The following is a 23,958-nucleotide window of genomic DNA, read 5'->3' as shown; positions in this document are numbered from 1 at the left end:
AGTAACTTTATGCAATTACTGCTAACATGACCCACATTTTCGGCCAGAACACAATAGTGGAAGGACACTTGTCCACCTGATTAAGCATGTATTTAATGTAGAAAAAATTACATTAACAAATTTTCTACCAAATGAGCAGTTACTGCCTTTTTGCTTGGTAGGGTAGTATTGGAAACGGTCGTTTTTCTGCTCGTATGCATTAGCCTACCTATTGTATTAAAAGCACATACAGTTAAAGTCGGAAATTTACATACACCTTAGCCAAATACATTTAAACTCAGTTTTTCACAATTCCTGACATTTAATCCTAGTATAAATCCTAGTATAAATCCTGTCTTAGGTCAGTTAGGATCACCACTTTATTTTAAGAATGTGAAATGTCAGAATAATAGTAGAGAGAATGATTATTTCAGCTTTTATTTCTTTCATCACATTCCCAGTGGGTCAGAAGTTTGCATACACTCAATTAGTATTTGGTAGCATTGCCTTTAAATTGTTTAACTTGGGTCAAACGTTTCGGGTAGTTGGGTGAATTTTGGCCCATTCCTCCTGACAGAGCTGGTGTAACTGAGTCAGGTTTGTAGGCCTCCTTGCTGCAAATGCTTTTTCAAGTCTTTCAAGTTTTTGTTTTATTAGAGCAGAGGATATTTCTCCAAAAAGTACAATCTTTTTCCCCATGTGCAGTTGCAAACCGTAGTCTGGCTTTTTTATGGCAGTTTTGGAGCAGTGGCTTCTTCCTTGCTGAGCAGCCTATAAGGTTATGTCGATATTGGACTTGTTTTACTGTGGATATAGATACTTTTGTACCTTTTTCCTGTTTCCTGTACCTTCAGGCGTTTGGAAATTGCTCCCAAGGATGAACCAGACTTTTTTCTGAGGTCTTGGCTGATTTCTTTACATTTTCCCATGATGTCAAGGAAAGAGGCACTGAGTTTGAAAGTAGGCCTTGAAATACATCCACAGGTACACCTCCAATTGACTCAAATTATGTCAGTTAGCCTATCAGAAGCTTCTAAAGCTATGACATCATTTTCTGGAATTTTCCAAGCTGTTTAAAGGCACAGTCAACTTAGTGTATGTAAACTTCTGACCTATGATACAGTGAATTGTGATACAGTGAATTATGAGTGAAATAATCTGTCTGTAAACAATTGTTGGAAAAATTACTTGTGTAGAAGTAAGTAGATGTCCTAACCGACTTGCCAAAACTATAGTTTGTTAACAAGACATTTGTGGAGTGGTTGAAAAAGGAGTTTTAATGACTCCAACCTAAGTGTATGTAAACTTCTGACTTCAAATGTATTTGTCACATTATTCACACACTCAGAATTCACTGCTTCAAGTTCAGTAGCCTCCAGTGGCGTGCCGTGGGCCTGGGGCCTGGGCCTTCAGTGATGTACTACACAGTCCCACCCGAATTAATCCACCTCATTATGATGCCATGGCTCTAGAAACTATACATTTAGACAGAAATGCAGTATAACCAGGCGTTGCGTCACCTTGAAATTGACAAATTGACATTTTTGGGTAAACAGTGTTTACCCAAAAACATGACACAATCAATGAGTCTTTTCAATATTTCCCTTCACCTTTTCATTGTGCAGCTCCGTTGCCCTGCGCGTTTGTTCTTTGAGCTGTCGATCCACTCCGGTGTCCCCAAAAGTTTTCAAAAGCACCATTGCTTGTTAGGAGCCTGTGAGCCATTGACAGCGCTCGTAGTTGAAACTTTGAAAGTGGCGAGCGAACGAAGCACTTTCCCGCCTGTGACAGGCTTTGTGGCGTCGGGCGACCTCTCCTTACAATGTCTAACTTTTCTTGAAAAGTTCGTCTTGAGAATGGCGTTATAATTATATCCTCGACCAAATCGATATCTTCTCCTCCTTCCGCCATTGTGGGTTGAAAAAACAGCTTAGTAGTACGCGAATTAATTCGTTTATCAAATTCAGTTTCCTAGATCTCCATAGGACCTGCCTCTCAATATTGGTAATCCAATCAAAAGACGTGCACGCACTACGCCTGCTAGCTGGCTCCTGTGTAACACTGGAGCCAGCCAGAAGGCGTACAATAGCCAACTCTTAAGCTGATTGGTTGACACTAAATTTTCATTTCCATTCACTATAAGCTACAAGCGCCCGCACTGTTGATTCTGAAGGCCTGAGGGCAGATTTTAGACCCCTGGCAACACATGATGGCTGAATATGATTGGATAAAAGATCTAACATAAAGACCAGCCCTCAAAATCTCAACCTGGGGCTGGAAGCAGTGCAACCAAGAGGAAAGCTATGAAATGAAGAGTATAACTCTTACTCTGGGGAATAATTTAATACATATTTGTGGGAAAATATATTTTAAAAAAAAGTATATTCTGATGATGTTTAGGCCAGCAGAGAAGGCCTTGCAGGCCCTGACGGCCCACCACTGGTAGCCTCCCACTGGGCACAGACGTCAATTCAACGTCTATTCCATGTTGGCTCAACCTAATTTCATTTAAATTACATGGAAACAATGTTGATTCAACCAGTGTGTGCCCAGTGGGCTACCTCTCCTCATAGCCGCGGGAAGTCGGGGTGCTCAGGGTTCTGCACCACATGCTGAAAAAAATTTAATAATAATAAAACATTTGAAAATCACAAAAGTAGTAGTAGTCCACCCAACAATGGAAATAAGCGGAGGGTGCTCAACCAACGTGAGTCGAGGTGCAATGTGTGAATAGGCTACCATGGTGAGCGAGCGTTCCACCTTTTAATTTTCAATAAATATTGATTCCCCAATTATTTGTCTCTGCCTGCAAATCGTCCTCCTAAATGGTAGGCTATACGGTGAGTGTACAAAACATTCGGGAACATCTTCCTAATATTGAGTTGCACCCCCTTTTGCCCTCAACAGCCTCAATTTGTCAGGGCATGGACTCTACAAGGTGTCTAACGCGTTCCACAGGGATGTTGTCCCATGTTGACTCCAATGCTTCCCACAGTTGTGTCAAGTTGGCTGGATGTCCTTTGGGTGGTGGACCATTCTTGATACACACAGGAAACTGTTGAAGCTGAAAACCCCAGCAGCGTTGCAGTTCTTGACACACTCAAACCGGTAAGCTTGGCACCTAATACCATACCTAGTTCAAAGGCACTTAAATATTTTGTCTTGCCCTTTTACCCTCTAAATGGCACATACACAATTCAAGTCTCAATTAACAATCCTTCTTTAACCTGTCTCCTCCCCTTCAGTTGAACTAAATTAAATGGATTTAACAAGTGACATCAATAAAGGAGCATAGCTTTCTCCTGGATTCACCTGGTCAGTCATGGAAAGAGCAGGTGTTCCTAATGTTTTGTACACTCAGTGTATATTCTATATGCAGAAGTGTATATTCTATATGTTAATTTGTAAGTCGCTCTGGATAAGAGTGTCTGCTAAATGACTTAAATGTAAATGTAAATATGCAGAAGGTATCTCAAGAGAAAGTGCAAGTGTCCGCTCTTATCATTCTCGCTGCTTCAAGGTCAGTAGCCATACATGCGAGACCAGGTGCGCATGTGGTCTCAATTAAATAGAGTAGCCCAGGGTTCCACAACTGGAGCCGATTTTATTTGGCACCCCAAGATTTCTGAGCAAAAATTGTTATATATATTTTTTGCGTTTTCATTGTTGGACATAAGACTGTAAAAACACCTGGAAATCAGCGCCAAGTGATTTTAATTTTGGAAATCTGTTCTTAAGTGTTCCCACGCATAATAGACACGTGATCGTATACAAATGTAGGCACGGTTTGAAATGCTTTTGGTCTGTTTGGGATTCTTTGGGTAAAATTGCACTCTACAAATGATTTGTAATTAAGTTCCGGCTCCTGACCGTCAGCTCAAGAAAAAATGGGTGGGTGGCACCCCGTGGCTGAATTTAGTTGATGATCCCTGCTATAGCATGGGCGGAGAAACACAGGGCAGAATTTTCCGTCATAAATATGATTAGGCTATAGCAGGGATCATCAACTAGATACAGCTGCGGGCCTGGGGGGCCAAATAAAACCACAAGTTGCCAGTTGGGGAACCCTGGGCTATGGTTTACTACATTGTCTAGAAATAAATGTTGATCCCCCATATTTGTTGCCGAAAAATCGTCCCACTCCTAACATGCTGACCAAAGCGTCCGCACGGTGATTTTGTTCACCCACACCAGAAGCGCTCAGGACACGCGTGTTGAAATATCAAAACAAACTCTGAACCAACTATATTCATTTGGGGACAGGTCGAAAAGCATTAAACATTCATGACAATTCCGTTTCCGCTTGCCGTTTCTAGCTAATTTGTCCTGGGATATAAACATTGGGTTGTTATTTTACCTGAAATGCACAAGGTCCTCTACTCCGACAATTAATCCACAGATAAAACGGTAAAACTAGTTTGTTTCTAGTAATCTCTCCTCCTTCAGTTTTCTTCTTCAGTTCATCTTTCAATCACCAACGTGGGTACATGCTCCTAAAAACCAATGAGATGTGAGAGGCGGGACTTGCAGCGCATCAAGTGTCAAAAATAGAACCAAGTTCTATTTTAGCGCCTGGCTATGCAGACGCTCGTTGACTCGCGCAAGCAGTTTGGATAAAATTATTGAATAACATGTATGTGTACATTTATTTTGCAACGCTCACGCACGTAATGCAAGTGGTGTGGTCAGCATGTAACAGGGAGCAAGCGCGTGCCTGGTCTGGTCACCATGTAAGGGTTGAAATGACTTATACTTTTTCTTGGTGTTGTAGCCTGTCCTCATTTAATTTTTAGTTCTGCAATTTTAATTCCATCTTCCATAGATTAAAGTACACTTCCATTCAAAAGTTTGGGGTCACTTAGAAATGTCCTTGTTTTTGAAAGAAATGTCAATTATATTTGTCCATTAAAAAAACATCAAATTGATCAGAAATACAGTGTAGACATTGTTAATGTTGTAAATGACTATTGTAGCTGGAAACGGCTGAGTTTTTTAATAGAATATCTACATAGGCATACAGAGGCCCGTTATCAGCAACCATCACAACCATCACTCCTGTGTTCCAATGGCATGTTGTGTTAGCTAATCTAAGTTTATCATTTTAAAAGGCTAATTGATCTTTAGAAAACCCTTTTGCAATTATGTTAGCACAGCTAAAAACTTTTGTGCTGAGTTAATAAGCAATAAAACTGGCCTTCTTTAGACTAGTTGAGTATGTGGAGCATCAGCATTTGTGGGTTCAATTACAGGCTCAAAACGGCCAGAAACAAAGCACTTTCTTCTGAAACTCGTCAGTCTATTATTTTTTTGAGAAATGAAGGCTATTCCATGTGAGAAATTGGCAAGAAACTGAAGATCTCGTACAACGCTGTGTACTACTCCCTTCACAGAACAGCGCAAACTGGCTCTAACCAGAATAGAAAGAGGTGTGGGAGGCCCCGGTGCACAACTGAGCAAGAGGACAAGTACATTAGAGTGTCTAGTTTGAGAAACAGACGCCTCACAGGTCCTCAACTGGCAGCTTTATTAAATAGTACCCGCAAAACACCAGTCTCAACGTCAACAGTGAAGAGGCGACTCCGGGATGCTGGCCTTCTAGGCAGAGTTGCAAAGAAAAAGCCATATCTCAGACTGGCCAATAAAAATAAAAGATTTAGATGGGCAAAAGAACAGACACTGGACAGAGGAAGATTGGAAATGGACAGACAAATCTAAGTTTGAGGTGTTCGGATCACAAAGAGAAACATTTGTGAGACACAGAAAAAATTAAAAGATGCTGGAGGAGTGCTTGACGCCATCTGTCAAGCATGGTGGATGCAATGTGATGGTCTGGGGGTGCTTTGGTGGTGGTAAAGTGGGAGATTTGTACAGGGTAAAAAGGATCTTGAAGAAGGAAGGCTAAACTCTCCATTTTGCAATGCCATGCCCACTTATCCAAGATGGCGTAGCAGTCGGACGTGTGTTTTTGTCTTGTCCCGTGTATATATAGTTTTCTTCATATATATTTTCATCTCACTTTCCATCTATGGACTGAATATACTCTCCTGCAACCCGCCTCACCCAATGTGGTACGGATCTGCTATTTTTATACTTTAGAACCGTAACCCCCTTCAGAAGCTAGCTAGTTAACTAGCTGCTAGCTAGTAGTCAGTTAGCCACTGCTAGCCGTCCTTGCCGTTAACTCGGACATCAGCCAGCCTCAACCCGGTCAATTTCTGCCAGTCTGCACAACGTGAAATCAACCCAGAGGATATCGGACTGCTTTTTCTATATCACATCTCCGGATTCCTACTGCAAGCACTGAACCTTTACACCGGATCATCGCAGCTAGCTAGCTGCTATCCAAGTGGCTACTCCTGGCTAACGTCTCTGTCCCGAAGCAAGCACTAGTTAGCCTGGAGCTAGGCCCATCTCCCGGCTAGCCAAAAACATCCACCAGCCAATTATTGGGCTACAATACCTCTTTTGCCAATTGGCCTGGAACCTTTACTGCCGACACGGAGCCCCGCCGATCCATCACGACTGGTCTGCCGACGTAACTGTCCGAGGAGGTTTCAACAGGCTCTTCCGCTGCGACGTCAACAGATGCCCATCTGCTAGCCTCGGCCCGCTAGCTGTCTGAATCGCCGTGTCTCCAGCTCGCCTAGCGTAGCAGCGACTACGGAATTGGCTCCCTGACTCATCTAGTGCTACTCATTGGAACTTATGATCACTCGGCTACACATGACTCTCCCTAATTTCAATATGCCTTGTCTATTGCTGTTTTGGTTAGTGACTATTATCTTATTTCACTGTAGAGCCCCTAGCCCTGCCCAATATGCCTTAGATAGCCCTTTTGTTCCACTCCCCACATATGCAATGACCTCATCTGGCTTAACTGGTGCCTCAAGAGACAAAACCTCTCTCATCGTCACTCAATGCCTAGGTTTACCTCCACTGTACTCACATCCTACCATAACCTTGTCTGTATATTATGCCTTGAATCTATTCTTCCGAACGCACTAGACAACCAGTTCTTATAGCCTTTAGCCGTACCCTTATCCTAATCCTCCTCTGTTCCTCTGGTGATGTAGAGGTTAACCCAGGCCTTGCAGCCCCCAGCACCACTCCCATTCCCCAGGGGCTTTCATTTGTTGACTTCTGTAACCGTAAAAGCCTTGGTTTCATGCATGTTAACAGTAGTAGCCTCCTCCCTAAGTTTGTTTTAGTCACTGCTTTAGCACACTCCGCCAACCCTGATGTCCTAGCCATGTCTGAATCATGGCTTAGGAAGGCCACCAAAAATTCTGAAATGTCCATCCCTAACTATAACATCTTCCGACAAGATAGAACTGCCAAAGGGGGCGGAGTTGCAATCTACTGCAGAGATAACCTGCAGAGTTCTGTCATACTATCCAGGTCTGTGCCCAAAAAATTTGAGCTTCTACTTTTAAAAATCCACCTTTCCAGAAACAATTCTCTCACCATTGCCACTTGTTATAGACCCCCTTCAGCCTCCATCTGTGCCCTGGACACCATATGTGAATTGATTGCCCCCCCCCATCTATCTTCAGAGTTTGTACTGTTACGTGACCTAAACTGGGATATGCTTAACATCCCGGCCGTCCTACAATCTAAGCTAGATGCCCTCAATCGCACACAAATTATTAAGGAACCTACCAGGTACAGCCCTAATCCGTAACCATGGGCACCCTCTTAGATATCATCCTGACCAACTTGCCCTCTAAATACACCTCTGCTGTTGTCAACCAGGATCTCAGCGATCACTGCCTAGTTGCTTGCGTGCGTGATGGGTCCGCGGTCAAACGACCACCCCTCATCACTGTCAAACGCTCCCTAAAACACTTCAGCGAGCAGTCCTTTCTATTCGACCTGGCCCGGATATCCTGGAAGGATATTGACCTCATCCCGTCAGTAAGATGCCTGGTTGCTCTTTAAAAGTGCTTTCCTCGCCATCTTAAATAAGCATGCCCCATTCAAAAAATGTAGAACTAAGAACAGATATAGCCCTTGGTACACCCCAGACTTGACTGCCCTTGACAAACACAAAAACATCCTGTAGCATTCTGCATTAGCATCGAATAGCCCCGCGATATGCAACTTTTCAGGTAAGTCAGGAACCAATATATTCAGTCGGTTAGGAAAGCTAAGGCTAGCTTTTTCAAACAGAAATTTGCATCCTGTAGCACTAATTCCAAAAAGTTCTGGGACACTAATGTCCATGGAGAATAAGAGCACCTCCTCCCAGCTGCCCAATGCACTGAGGCTAGGAAACATTGTCACCACCGATAAATCGACGATAATCGAGAATTTCAAAAAGCATTTTTCTACGGCTGGCCATGCTTTCTACCTGGCTACCCCTACCCCGGCCAGCCAACAGCTCTGCACCCCATGCAGCAACTTGCCCAAGCCCCCCCCCCCCCCCCCCCGCTTCTCCTTCACCCAAATCCAGACAGCTGATGTTCTGAAAGAGCTGCAAAATCTGGATCCCTGCAAATCAGCTGGGCTAGACAATCTGGACCCTCTCTTTCTAAAATTATCATCCGAAATTGTTGCAACCCCTATTACTAGCCTGTTCAGCCTTTCTTTCGTATCGTCTGAGATCCCCAAAGATTGGAAAGCTGCCAGGCGCATCCCCCTCTTCAAAGGGGGATACACTCTAGACCCAAACTGCTCTAGACCTATATCCATCTTGCCCTGCTTTCTAAAATCTTCGAAAGCCAAGTTAACAAACAGATCACCGACCATTTCAAATCCCACCGTACCTTCTCCACTATGCAATCTGGTTTCCGAGCTGGTCATGGGTGCACCTCTGCCATGCTCAAGGTCCTAAACGATATCATAACCACCATCGACAAGAGACAGTACTGTGCAGCCGTCTTCATCGACCTGGCCAAGGCTTTCGACTCTGTCAATCATCGCATTTTTATCGGCAGACTCAATAGCCTTGGTTTCTCAAATGACTGCCTCGCCTGGTTCACCAACTACTTCTCAGATAGAGTTCAGTGTGTCAAATCGGAGGGCATGTTGTCCGGACCTCTGGCAGTCTCTATGTGGGTGCCACAGGGTTCAAGTCAGCGTGCATGCGCCCGGCCGGCAACAGGAGTCGCTAGAGCGCCATGGGACAAATCCTCCCCTAACCCGGACGAAGCTGGGCCAATTGTGCACCGTCTCATAGGTCTCCTAGTTGCGATCAGCTGTGGCACTTTACTGTGCCCGGGATTGAACCTGGGTCTGTAGTAATTCCTCAAGCACTACGATGCAGTGCCTTAGACCACTGCGCCACTCGGGAGGCCCCGCAAATTTTTTTTTTTTAATGATTCGTTTTTGTTTACTATAATAACCTTGGCACATGCGCACATGTGCGCACACACACACAGCTTATATGTTCAGCTGTGTTTGTATTGTACACACATCTCTTGCTGTCTCCAATGAAGTGAACAGGGATCTCAGGCTGCGGTGTCTTAGAGCAGCCTAAGGGGTTTGTGTGTGTTTGTGGGTATCTGGGTTTTTTGATCTCTTCTGGTGTAATATCTGGGGAGCACTTCTTTCTTGTAGGGGTTTTGACTGCTGGCCTTGTACCTGGATGGTAGACACAGCTGAAGGGGATATATGTGAATAATATTTGATGTTAATTTGATTCAGATGTTTGAAACCAGGAGAACCTGGAATCTCACTGGATTTTCAAGGTTGTTTAGAGTTGAGAAAAAAATAAGATTTTAGCCTCATGGGTGAGATCATTGGTGTACCAAAATAAAAGCTACCAAAATAAAAGGGTTTGTTCTAAGCTGCTGAAAAATGTGTGTGTGTGTGTGTGTGTGTGTGCATGCGTGCATGATTGCGTGTGTGTCTGTCTGTGTAGACATGGTGTGTTATCAGAGAGTAGGGATGGGGGTTTTAAATAATTAAATATTATCATCATTTTTTTGTCGGATATCCGGCAAAGAAGACAAAGAAGAGCTTTCCAGTGTGTACCAAAACATTCAAAGGCCATTTTCTCAAAAGGGAAGTTACAAGTTTATCAACTTTCAAAGCAGAATGACTTTCCAATTGTTCCTCAAATGCAGTGTATGATATACAGCTTTGTAGCTCTGTCTCTGCTTTTATCCAATGTAAAAAACACTGGATAAAAGCAGCTACACCTACATAAGACAGATTTAAGGTGGTCGTTCACATATGTGGGAACTCCTTCAAGAGCATTCCAGGTGAAGCTGGTTGAGAGAATGCCAAGAGTGTGCAAACCTGTCATCAAGGCAAAGGGTGGCTACTTTGAAGAATCTCAAATATAAAATATATTTTGATTTGTTTAACACTTTTTGGGTTTACTACATGATTCCATATGTGTTATTTCATAGTTAAGATGTCTTCACTATTATTCTACAATGTAGAAAATAGTAAAAATAAAGAAAAACCCTTGACTGAGTAAGTGTGTCCAAACTTTTGACTGGTACTGCTGCGCGAGGGAGAGAGGCAGGCACTCTATGCGAAGGGGGGTGGTATATGTGAGATGGGAGCGAGCTAAGGAGTGAGCAGATGGAGGAAGAGCGAGCCAGCTGTATCTAGCTAGGCTGATTGAGGCCATATGTTGCGCTTTCTCCCCAAACCTATTCAGATAAAACAACAGCCTACCTGTTGGTGGCTCGTTGTCGCCTACTCCTTCTCATTTCCTTATCTCCTTCTCAATTCCTTCATTTTCTTCCATCTTGCGTTGCATTAGTGAACTCTCACTCGACTTGCTACACATTGAGCCTCTTTGCCGCTTTGATTGGCCAACATAAACAACAAGCTACACACGTGAAGGTCGGCTACCAGTCTTTTTATGGGGCGGACCGTGTACATCATATACTGAACAAAAATAGAAATGCAACAATTTCAATAATTTTACTGAGTTACAGTTCATGTAAGGAATTAAGTCAATTGAAATGAATTCATTAGGTCCTAATCTATGGATTTCAAGTGACTGGGCAGGGGTGCGGCCATGGGTGGGCAGTGAGGGCATAGGCCCACCCACTTGGGAACCAGGCCCACCCACTGGGGAGCCAGGCCCAGCCAATCAGAATGAGTTTTTCCCCACAAAAGGGCTTTATTACAGACAGAAATACTCCTCAGTTTCATATAGATAGAAACATTTCATTATCTGGCAACAGCTCTGGTGGACATTCCTGCAGTCAGCATGCCAATTGCACACTCCCTCGAAACTTGAAACATCTGTGGCATTATGTTGTGTGACAAAACTGCACATTTTAGAGTGGCCTTTAATTGTTCCCAGCACAAGGTGCACATGTGTAATGAACATACTGTTTAATCAGGTTCTTGACATGCCACACCTGTCAGGTGGATGGATTATCTTGGCGAAGGAGAAATTCTCACTAACAGGGATGTAAACAAATGTGTGCACAAAATTGGAGAGAAATAAGCAGGACAGACTTAGTTATTTTCCTGCAGATCTATTAGCTCTTTATAGAGCTAGTTTTGTTGATCGAGTGGTGGAGTGTAGTGCTCGATACAGGTCATATTCCTCTTCCACATTGAGCTTTGCAGTGGTTTTCTGTCTAGTATTAGCCACGCTACAAGCTTGTTGTGAGCTAAAAATGAGTTCGCAAACACAACCCACACCCGCCTTCCCGAAAACAAGCTCCGCCAGTGAAATGGCAAACACACACAATCAACACACACTTGATCACACACGCACCAGTACGATAAACAGAGAGAAGGCAGGGGGAACTTGCTCACCGTATGGACCCTGGATGCACTTTACTAAACGAGTGGGAGATCACCACCTCGCAAGTTAGTGCTGTGGATACAAGCAATATGTGGGGCAGTAAGCCAAACACCGGTAAAAGATGCATGGGAGAGACCGTGGTAGGAGCATTCGCTTCCCCACGGAACGAGCAGCGTAAACAATGTCGAGAGTCCTTCCGGGTTGGAGTTAAGATCATAACGAACGGTGGAACTGCCGTGCACATCCCTATCAGAGAGAACCTATAATGTCTGTGTCTCATTATGCTCACCTGTTCTTTAAGATGTCTCCTTGGAACGACAGCACCCCCTCCCCCTCCCGAACGTTCACCCCCATATCTGTGCTCAAAAATAGAGCTCATTTCCCAAAGCTCATTTCCCACTTACCAGCGAATAAAGCCTGAGTATAGTGTAGAAATATCCCTGTTCCCCAGAGAAGCCACAAGGCAGTCATGCAGACAGGTAGATTGGGAACTGGGTGATGACTTTTTTTTAGGTTACAGACCGTGTTGAAAATAGTCTTTACTTTTGTATCATTTTCCCACGTTTCAGTCAATAAAGTAATACTCGAATGTACTCTAAACGAACAAAAACGTATATAATATAAAGGCTTATTATAGGCAATTCACGAAGCATGCATAAGCACAACATAAATGCTTCACAAATCATTTACGTGCAAGTCATACTACATACATGTAGTATGTGGGACCTAAAAATTGCACCTATGTGTATTACATGGCACTAAGAGTCTTTATCCGCTCCATCACACACACCGATACTCCTCTTTCTCTACCAGGGGCCAGAAAAGTGGCATGGCGTACACTGGGCCCGATAGAATAGACACATACCCTTTTCGCGCCGAGCCAAGCTGTTCTGAGTTGGCCTGGTTACGAATCCACCACAGCTGGAACCCTGCTGGAAAGGACCGTTTGAAAAGAAAATATCCAAGCCAGCAAAGCCAACACAGTATGGTTCAGGTCGGCATGGTAGTGTGAAAAGGGTATTACCCTGAGTGCATACTGTAAAATCACCTTTTCAAAATGTGTCTTTGCATAGCTAAACCTATTCTATTAAAGGAAAACTCCACCCAAAAACTATCTTTTGGTATTTGTTTCATTAGTCCGTTGTTGACATAGTCCAAAAATGTTTTGCTTGTCAGTACTCAAGTTTTCAAGATATGTCATTTTCAAAATACAGAAATCATCCCTGTATGATGCATTTTGGGACAATTTTGGGGTGAAATTGTCCTTTAATGTAAGTACCTTCTTCAGTTTCTGCATTTGTACTCTGGTTTGGTTGAGAGTATCAGCAAGTGAATGGCATTATTGATGTTCATCTGAGTCCCCTCTCCTCTCCTCTCTCCATAGAGTGATCCTGTACACCAACGGCACCCTGATAATCACCCAGGTGAAGCCCAGAAACACTGGCTCCTACAGGTGTGTGGGTAGAGGGCCCCGGGGCCCCGACGTCACGCTGGAGGCCTCCCTCCTCATAGCAGGTACTACACTAACATACACGCAGATACACACACACATGCAGACGTAAACACACACACACACCTGATTGAATGTGTGGAATGGAGAATATATGGCAGTGTCGAAGCAGCAGCTATACTTCCTGGGATCCACACAAAAACATAAAACACGACAAGTAACAAAACACCGATACACTGATAGAATCAAATCAATCAATTAAATGTATTATTTGTCACATGCTTCGTAAACAACAGTTGTAGACTAACAGTGAAATGCTACCTTTACGGGTCCTTTTCCAACAATGCAGAGTTGAAGATAAATGTTTTTTAAATGTATTTTATTATATTGGCTCAAGGAATAATTATGCAGTGAGTAATGAATAACACAAACGATCAAAAATAACATGGCTACTGTGCCTTTTCAGAAAGTATTCATACCCACATTTTGTTGTGTTACAGCCTGAATTTAAAAATGTAAAAAAAAAAAAAATGCTTACCATCTACACACAATACCCCATAATGACAAAGTGAAAACATGTTTTTAGAAATGTTTACAAATGTATTGAAAATTAAATACAGAAATATCTAATTTACATAATTATTCACACCCCTTTGTAGCAGGACCTTTGGCAGCGACTACAGCTGTGAGTCTTTCTGGGTAAGGCTCTAAGAGCTTTCTACACCTGATTGTGCAACATTTGCCCATTTCTACTTTTCAAAGTTCTTCAAGCTCAGTTAAATTGGTTGTTGATCCTTGCTAGACAACCATTTTCAGGTCTTGCCATAGAAGTCTAAACTGTAACTCGGCCACTCAGGAACATTCACTGTCATCTTGGTATGCAACTCCAGTGTAGATTTGGTTATTGTCCTGCTGAAAGGTGAATTCATCTCCCAGTGTCTGGTAGAAAGCAGACTGAACCAGGTTTTCCTCTAGGATCTTTCCTGTGCTTAGCTCCATTCCATTTCTTTTTTATTCTACAAAGACTCCCCAGCCCTTAACGATTACAAGCATACCTATAACATGATGCAGCCACCACTATGCTTGAAAATATGGAGAGTGGGACTCAGTAATGTGTTGTATTGCATTTGCCCCAAACATAACTCTTAGTATTCAGGACAAAAAATGAATTGCTTTGCCACATTTTTTGCAGTATTACTTTAGTGCCTTTTTTGCAAACAGTATGCATGTTTTGTAATATTTGTATTCTGTACAGGCTTCCTTCTTTTCACTCTGTCAATTAGGTTAGTATTGTGGAGTAACTACAATGTTGTTGATCCATCCTCAGTTTTCTCCAATCACAGCCATTAAACTCTAACTTTTTTAAAGTCACCATTGGCCTCATGGTGAAATCCCTGAGCGGTTTGTTTCCTTCCTCTCTGGCAACAGAGTTAAGAAGAATGCCTGAGGCCTCCCGAGTGGCGCAGTGGTTTAAGGCACTGCATCGCAGTGCTAGCTGTGCCACTAGAGATTCTGGGTTCGAGTCTAGGCTCTGTCGCAGCCGGCCGTGACCGGGAGACCCATGGGGCGGCGCACAATTGGCCCAGCATCGTCCGGGTTAGGGGAGGGTTTGGCCGGCAGGGATATCCTTGTCTCATCCGCGCACTTGCGACTCCTGTGGCGGGCCGGGCGCAGTGCACGCTGACACGGTCGCCAGGTGTACGGTGTTTCCTCCGACACATTGGCGCTTCCGGGTTGGATGGGCATTGTGTCAAGAAGCAGTGCGGCTTGGTTGGGTTGTGTTTCGGAGGACGCATGGCTCTTCGCCTCTCCCGAGTCCGTACGGGAGTTGCAGCGATGAGACAAGACTGTAACTACTACCAATTGGATGCCACTAAATTGGGGAGAAAAAAGGGGTGAAAATACAAAAGCAAAAAAAGAAGAATGCCTGTATCTTTGTAGTGACCAGGGTTGTAGTGCTGCCGGAGAGCGGATGAGCGGCGCTCCCTCATATTTTTCAATTTGAGAACAAACAGAGCTGGTAAAACTATTTCAGGAAAATTAATTTGGATAAATTCGAAATTAATTATATTTCATAAAACTCCACGGACCCTCTCTTGTGCAGTGGAACTCAGAATGATATTTGACCACTTGGTTACAGTGACACCGTTCTGACGAGGACACCCACAACCAGAGTGGCCACCGCAAAGCCCAAGGACCCTGACCCTCTCTGGAGGTTGCTGTTACCCTGCTTGGGATGTTTAGCTTGTAATGGCTATTGGTTGAATATATCCAAGTTGGAGGTAATAATGCATTTAGGTTCTAGTTTTTTGAGATGCATTACACCACACCAAAAGCTTGATTTTATTGCTGTTTTTAAATGAATTTCCTTCAATTCTGCGTAGTAATGATTTATTTTCACTACTTGGTCAAGTGATTTGATGATTTAATCTATGCAAATCAATTCTATGAATTGACAGTTCACCTCAGTTTTTTAAATTCTTATTCTGTAATAAGGTATATTGTAAGCATGTGTTCAAGCTAATCAAATCAACGTTTATTGATTATACATGGTGTAAGCTAAAACAATACAGTGAAATGCCTACTCGCAGCTAAAGCTCTCCTCGCATACAGTGCTATATTTATTTGTATTTACATTAGGCTATAGCCTACATATAGCTGTACCACGTAGACTTACGCTTATTAGGCTTTTTCGTTAAGTGGCCTAACTGCAGAACTATCATTCAGCTATCCTTCAGCACCACAAGTTGGTTCAACTTCTTTTTCATCATTGCGTGATCTTGGTGTTGTCCATTCAGAACCACGAAGAGTGCTGCAATCGTTTAAAATAACACTCACCAAGATCTGTTGCCTACGCCTAATAGTCCTACTTCTTCTTCTTATTGTTATCATTACAAATAGAAGATTATCACTTCTCACAGTGGTGCTTGTTTAGTAAAGTTAGATCAAAGCTGAATCAATGTCTCGCAAGATGACATAACGATTCATTTGTGGTTTACATAACAGAACAGAATATAATAGCATAGTAGACCTATAATGTTACTGTTACATCAAAAACACCTCATTTCTAATGAGATTTTAGGATGGTTAGTTGAAGCTGAATAGTCCCCAAAAAATTATCATCCAATCATGCGCCAACACTCAACAGAGCCCGCCCCTATTCAGGATGTATGCTTTGACTGAAACAAAATATAAGAAAGGCTAAAAGTTTTTTTTAAACATTTGCTCTAATCCGCTCACAAAATAGTAATTCAATAAGATTGAAATGCATTGGCTATTCCCATGACACTGATTTGAGATCAATCAAATGATTGGCATGCAGATGCAGTTTCACCAGTAAAACGTGAATAATTATCAGTCACAGTTGACAGTGATGATGGTCTATTTTGAAATTAGCTGTGTCTAACTTGGTGTTTGAGGGTATCATTGTTAAGTGGTCCCTGCAGCGTACCGTCGCAAATATGTGATTGGAACAGTAGCAACAGAACGTTTGATGCAACAAACACGTCTAAAACAGCATTGTTGTCTGAAAAGCATCTAAATAATGTTTTGTACTGATTGGAAATAAAGGACTTCACAACAATCTCACCTTTTATTGTAAAAAAACGTATGCGAACTTCATCATCCAAGCATCACACGGAACACATCCACAGCCAGTCTAAATAACAGGTTGCGCTGACAAAAAAACAAAACAGAAGTTAGCGACCTAACAGCTAGACTAGTTTACAATGTACCACATCTCTGGTGAGTACATAGGAAAATGTAATATTTTTTTAGAAAAGAGAGTCGTGTAAGCTATGCTAACAGCAGCTACATTCTTTATGATGGCAACCATGTTTTGTTTATGTTTGACAAGCGAAAACTCCCTAATCCCAGAATGCCATTCACTATGAGACGCAAATAAACAAAGTCTGAAAAATATTAACTTAGTTTAGCCACTTTTCAACATATTACAAATCTTTGATGTACTTGTTACGGTGTATACAAGAACCGGAGCACATTACTTAAGTCGTTTACAGTTTTTGACAAATCACAAATAAGATCAAATTTGATCACCTCACAGATCATCACCTCAAATACAAGCCTACTGCCTAGCCTAACTGTAGCGTGAAAGCTAAACAGGGTTGCCAGATTTTGGTGAAACCATTTTAGGAGGGTTTGTGGGTGGGTTCATTTCATTTGTGGGAGATTTCAAGTCCATGAGGGGTAGGAATGGGGGAAGGTATCGTGGGGGGATATGATGCAGGAAATAGTGCTATTATTATCAATAAATATGGGACAAACACAGAAGATGTTTGCAAGCTAAAGCAAAATAAAACCACTGTCTGAGCTGACAACCCTGAGTAACGATATTTACAATCTAAGTCAGTCGAGTGAACCATCCCTTCACATCGTTTTGTTATAACATCTTTGGTCTGACAGACGTTTGTGACAACCAGAATGCATTGTATGATGTCATCAAACATGGTGCCACACATATAGTATCTGTCATTTCGTTTAGCATTAGCTCATCATAATCAGTACAATCTTCCAAAAAGTATTTTACACACATCATATACAATCTATGCAATAATCAGATTGCATGATTTGTAACCAGTACTTGAAAACATGTGAATAAAACAGTACATTATCCTCCATACACACATACTGTAAATACATACAGTACCAGTCAAAAGTTTGAACACACCTACTCATTCTAGGATTTTTCATTATTTCTTTTTACTATTTTCAGCATTGTACAATAATAGTGAAGACGTCACAACTATGAAATAACATATATGGAATCATGTAGTAACCAAAAAAGTGTTAAACAAATCAAAATATATTTTATATTTCAGATTCTTCAAAGTTGCCACCATTTACCATGTCACAACTCAACTGATTGGCTCAAATGCATTAAGAAGGAAATCAATTCCACAAATTAACAAGGTACACCTGTTAATTCAAATGCATTCCAGGTGACTACCTCATGAAGCTGGTTGAGAGAATGCCAAGAGTGTGCAAAGCTGTCATCAAGGCAAAGGGTGGCTACTTTGAAGTATCTCAAATGTAAAATATATTTTGATTTGTTTAACACTTTTTTAGTTATGTCACATATCAAATCATATGTTATTAGTCACATGCGCCGAATACGAGCCCCTAACCAACAATGCAGTACAAATAAGAATAAGAAATAAAAGTAACAAGTAATTAAAGAGCAGCAGTAAAATAACAATAACGAGACTATATAGGACCCATGTCAAATCTTTTCAGTCTCCTGAGGGGGAATCGGTTTTGTCGTGCCCTCTTCACGACTGTCTTGGTGTGCTTGGACCATGTTATTTTGTTGGTGATGTAGACACCAAGGAACATGAAGCTCTCAATCTGCTCCACTACAGCCCCTCGATGAGAATGGGGGTGTGCTCTGTCATCTTTTTCCTGTAGTCAACAATCATCTCCTTTGTCTATAGTTGCTCTCCGACGCTCGAGGTGGCCAGTCTGTTTATTATTACGCACACCTGTCACCATCGTTACGTGCACCAGCGCCTCATCAGACTCACCTGGACTCCATCACCTTCCTGATTACCTTCCTGATTACCTTCCCTCTTTTTGGTTCTTTCACTACATGTTATTGACTCTGTTTGTGTTCCATGTCTGTATGCTACTTGTGTTTCTTGTTTTGTTCTATGTTAATTTATTCGATACACATCCCGTACTTGCTTCCCAACTCCCAGCGTACACGTTACAGAATAACGCCTCACCAAAGGGGAGCATCAGGTAGTGGTTTTTGGTTTTTGTTTTGGTAGGTGACGTTGGGTCCGGGTTTCGCTATCGGAGCTACCAGGGATGCCTAGGCTGGCTCGTAGGGCTTCCATGCCTCTGCTGGCTCGTCAGGTTTACAAAACTCGGTTGGCCCGTCACCTGTCCGTGGCCGAAGTTACCGAGGTTGCCTCAGCTAGTTTGTCAGGCTTCCTTGCCTCACCTAGCTCGACAGGTTCACGAGACTCGGTTGGATCGTCAGGCTCCCATGCCTCAGCCGGTTCGTCAGGCTCCCATGCCTCAGCCGGTTCGTCAGGCTCCCATGCCTCAGCCGGTTCGTCAGGCTCCCATGCCTCAGCTGGCTCGACAAGTTCCCACACCTCAGCAGAAGCGATCGGCCCGCTCCTGGTCCCTGGGACTGTCCCTCTGGTCAGCGTCCTGAGGCTGGAGCCGCACGTCAGGGAGGGGGTACCGTCACGTATACTCCCCCTCCGTTGCTTGAGGTAGCCAGTCTGCTTATTGTTACGCACCTCTGTCGCCATCATTACGCACACCAGCGCCTCATCAGGCTCACCTTCCTGATTACCTTCCCTATAACTGCCACTCCCTTTGGTTCTTTCCCTAGGCGTTATTGACTCTGTTTGTGTTCCATGTCTGTACGCTACTCGTGTTTCAAGTTACTACATGATTCCATATGTGTTATTTCATAGTGTTGATGTCTTCACTATTGTTCTACAATGTAGAAAATAGTAAAGATAAAGAGAAACCCTTGAATGAGTAGGTGTGTCCAAACTTTTGACTGGTACTGTAAATGTTTTACATTTTCAACAAAAGAGCCCTGAGAAAACATTTTGTATGTTTTTTTAATAAATTACTTTAGGTCCAACTTTTGGCACTTTGGTTTTCCTTGTTATTGCCACAATGTTATGGTCACTACAGCCAATGGGAACTGATATTGTTTTGGTGCAAAGTTCTGCAGCATTTGTGAAGATATGATCAATACAAGTGGATGTCACAGATCAAATACTGTTGGTATGCACTATAGTTGGTTTAGTGATAACCTGGGTTATATTACAGGCCTTAGTCACAATTAGAAGCTTGAGAGGACAGCTTGTTCCTAACCAGTCAATGCTCAGGTCACCCAGAAAATAAACCTCTCTGTTAACATCACACACATTATCAAGCATTGCAAACGTATTATCAAAATACTGACTGTTAGCACTTGGTAGCCTATAGCAGCACCCCAAAAGAAGAGGTTTTAGATGAGGCAGGTGACCTTGCAACGACAACACTTCAACAACATTTGACATGAGATATTCTTTAAACTTTACAAGATTATGGCTCTGAACATATACAGCAACACCTCCCCCATAGGCATTCCTGTCTTTTCTGTAGATGTTATATCCTTGTATTGCTACTGCTGTAACATCAAATTATCTTAGTGAGTTTCAGAGATGGCCAGTATATGAATGTTATTGATTTCATGAATGACTACATATATTCATATAGGCTATTATTAATATGGGCTACCCTTTCCTGGGTATCTTATCGTAAATAGACATAATATGGAGAAGAACATTAAAATAAGTTTGGCTAATAGAGTCAGTCAATCAGGCACTTGAGTGTCAGTTGGTATGTGTGTGTGTGTATGTGTGTGTTTGTAATGTTGGGCTGAAGCTACTGACCTGGAAGCTTAGCTCTCTTACTCCTCCCATGATTTTGGGAGGGAGGGTGGACAATGAGCTTGTCGTAGCGGATGTATGCATGTCCCCACGCTCTTTGGCAGCTTTCATATGGATTTTAGTAATTGTGTATAAACATACATTTCACTGGAGATGCATCTATTAAGCAGGTAATCTGAGTTGTGTTCATTAGGGCACACAATGGAAAAAGGTTTTAAACGCAAACGGAAAACTAAAGTGAAAGTTTCTGATTAGACAAGTCCAGGTAGTACGTCCCTGTTTCAGTCCATTTTCTTCCATTTTGGGCCTTATGAACATGACCCAGGTAACGTTTGTTTTCTGATGATGGATCAAGTGTCACACCCCTCCCAGTCCCTAGTGTACCTCGGTTACTGTGGCCCCCGGGACTTTGCATGGGCCCTAACTGGGCCACATACAGGGGCCTCTGCAGTCTTCACCCAGTGAACCACAGTCCATTTACATACCTTAATTCACCTAATCTGTTGTTAATCCCTGAAGGCATTAAACTGTAATTGTGTCACACCGATCCGGGTTCAGCGTTTTTGGGACAAGTTTAAACAGTCACTCTGTTTAAACACACACACAGGCACGCACGCACACACACTCCCTTTCATCTGCTGAAGAATGTGGTGCGTTCTTTACATCTTAACTATAATGAGTCTCAAATGGCAGTCTATTCCCTATATAGTGCACTACCTTTGAAAAGGCGAGAGCTTGGGAGGTTCTATCTGCATTTTTTTCACATTTTTGTGATTGACATAGCCTTGTTCTGTTCTACGTTCTCTACCGAGACAGGACTCTAAATACCCCAATTCATGTTAAGTTCAAAAGAATACAAGATAAACATTTCTGACACCATTCAAACCACTGAGGGTTCAGAAATGTAAAGCCAATTACCTCAGAATCATCTTTTTGCAGATAGGACCGTAACGTCCCAAGCTCTCGAAGGGCCCATTGGTCCCTGGTCAAAAGTCGTGCACTATGTAGAGAATAAGGGGTCATTTGGGACTGTGCTTATGTTAACCTGGTAAGAATCAAACTGGTGACCTGCTTTGAGAGGCATGTTTGGCAATACACAGCTAATGACTTCCAGTTAGGAGCTGCACCTACTGTAGTAGCTCACATTAGTAATGAAAGAAAGAGAGGCAGTCTTGTGAGTCTTAACTGTAGAGCTCCTGATCACATTCCACTTACTGTATACAGAGCTGCCTGCCAGTTGGAATGGACGATATATGGCAGTGTCAGCCCCACAACCTCTTTCTTTCTTTCTCTACCCCTCTCTCTCACTCCTGCACTTTATCACTCCTTCACTTAGGGGCAGATATCTCCTGTGATAATCTCATTCCCTTGTTGACATACGCCCCAGCTGTATCCTCCACAGGCGGTGTGCTGCTTCCTGCTCTCCTCTCCTCCCTCAGAAGCCGTTTCCTCCCCTGCTTCCTTCCTCCCTCCCGCCTTCCAGCTGTTTCAGACTCATTGTAGAGGCCACACACACACGCAGGAGCTCACATGCATGCTTGCATGTACACACACACACACACATTATCATGTATGGCTTTGTTAGAAAAGAGAATGTGGGCTGATTTGAATAGAGCGGTTATTGGGAGACATGGGGTGGCATGTGGCAAGTTGACAGCAGGTGAGATATGACCTAAATTGCCTCAAAGAATATCAACTGGATTTGAGTAATTGTGTGTAAAAAAAAATATCATGTCACTGGAGATAATTGTGTGTAAAAAAATACATGTCATTGGAGATGAAAAAGTTTTAAAATGCAACGAAAAACTAAAATGTACATTTCTGATTGGACAAGTCCGGGTAGTAGTACCTCCTTGTTTCAGTCCATTTTCTGTACCTGGGCCCTAACTGGGTCTCATACAGGGGGTCTCTGCAGTCTTAACCCTAGTGAACCAAAGCTCCATTTAAATACCTTTATTCACCTAATCTATTGCTAATCCTTTAAGGCAGTGGTTCCCAAACTGTGGGGCAGGCAGGGGGGGAGAGGGCTCATTCCGGCTTTCAATTTACTCTTGAAAGTTGTAATAGTGGAATTCACAAGGTACAATTTCGAAATTGGATAGTGCATAATCAGTTTTCCTCATCATGTCAGTCATTGCATACCTTAGAACTATTTATAACTTGTCAGAAATGTCCAGATCAGCCCATGTCAGCTAACGTTTTTTTAGCTAGGTTTTTTTTGCCCATAGATTTTGTTGTAATGTTTGATACACATTAGACATGGCGAAATGTATATAATTGCAAGAAAATTAGATTTAAAATGGCATTGAAATACAGTTGAAGTCGGAACTTAGGTTGGAGTCAATAAAACTCGTTTTTCAACCACTCCACAAATTTCTTGTTAACAAACTATAGTTTTGGCAAGTCAGTTAGGACATCTACTTTGTGCATGACACAAGTCATTTTTCCAACAATTGTTTACAGACAGATTATTTCACTTATAATCCACTGTGTCACAATTCCAGTGGGTCAGAAGTTTACATACACTAAGTTGACTGTGCCTTTAAACAGCTTGGAAAATTCCAGAAAATGATGCCATGGCTTTAGAAGCTTCTGATAGGCTAATTGACATAATTTGAGTCAATTGGAGGTGTACCTGTGAATGTATTTCAAGGCCTACCTTCAAACTCAGTGCCTCTTTGCTTGACATCATGGACAAATCAAAGAAATCAGCCAAGACCTCAGAAAAAAAAGTGTAGCCCTCCACAAATCTGGTTCATCCTTGGGAGCAATTTCCAAACGCCTGAAGGTACCACGTTTATCTGTAAAAACAATAGTATGCAAGTATAAACACCATGGGACCACGCAGCCGTCATACCACTCAGGAAGGAGACGCGTTCTGTCTCCTAGAGATGAATGTACTTTGGTGCGAAAAGTGCAAATCAATCCCAGAACAACAGCAAAAGACCTTGTGAAGATGCTGGAAGAAACGGGTACAAAAGTATCTATATCCACAGTAACAGGAGTCCTATATCGACATAACCTGAAAGGCAGCTCAGCAAGGAAAAAGCCAGTGCTCCAAAACCGCCATTAAAAAGCCAGACTACGGTTTGCAACTGCACATGGGGACAAAGATTGTACTTTTTGGAGAAATGTCCTCTGGTCTGATGAAACAAAAATAGAACTGTTTGGCTATAATGACCATCGTTATGTTTGGAGGAAAAAAGGGGACGCTTGCAAGCTGAAGAACACCATCCCAATCGTGAAGCACGGGGGTGGCAGCATCATGGTGTGGGGGTGCTGCAGGAGGGACTGGTGCACTTCACAAAATAGATGGCATCATGAGGGAGGAAAATTATGTGGATATATTGAAGAAACATCTCAAGACATCAGTCAGGAAGTTAAAG

At 42.5% G+C, this 23,958-nt stretch overlaps 1 protein-coding gene across 1 annotated transcript in view; it reads left to right on the top strand.

Annotated features, from left to right (window-relative positions):
- LOC120017477 (inactive tyrosine-protein kinase 7-like) overlaps positions 1-23,958 on the top strand; it is a 186,699-nt gene that overhangs the window by 137,249 nt on the left and 25,492 nt on the right. Inside the window, exon 6 of the mRNA XM_038960250.1 lies at positions 13,086-13,216. Within this exon, the coding sequence (XP_038816178.1) occupies positions 13,086-13,216 (131 nt within the window). The remainder of the gene's footprint in view (positions 1-13,085; positions 13,217-23,958) is intronic.

Source organism: Salvelinus namaycush, chromosome 22 (assembly GCF_016432855.1).
Source record: "Salvelinus namaycush isolate Seneca chromosome 22, SaNama_1.0, whole genome shotgun sequence".
NCBI classification, from domain to species: Eukaryota; Metazoa; Chordata; class Actinopteri; order Salmoniformes; family Salmonidae; genus Salvelinus; species Salvelinus namaycush.
Note: the sequence above shows the minus strand (reverse complement) of the source record. Positions and strands in the feature narration are given on the sequence as shown.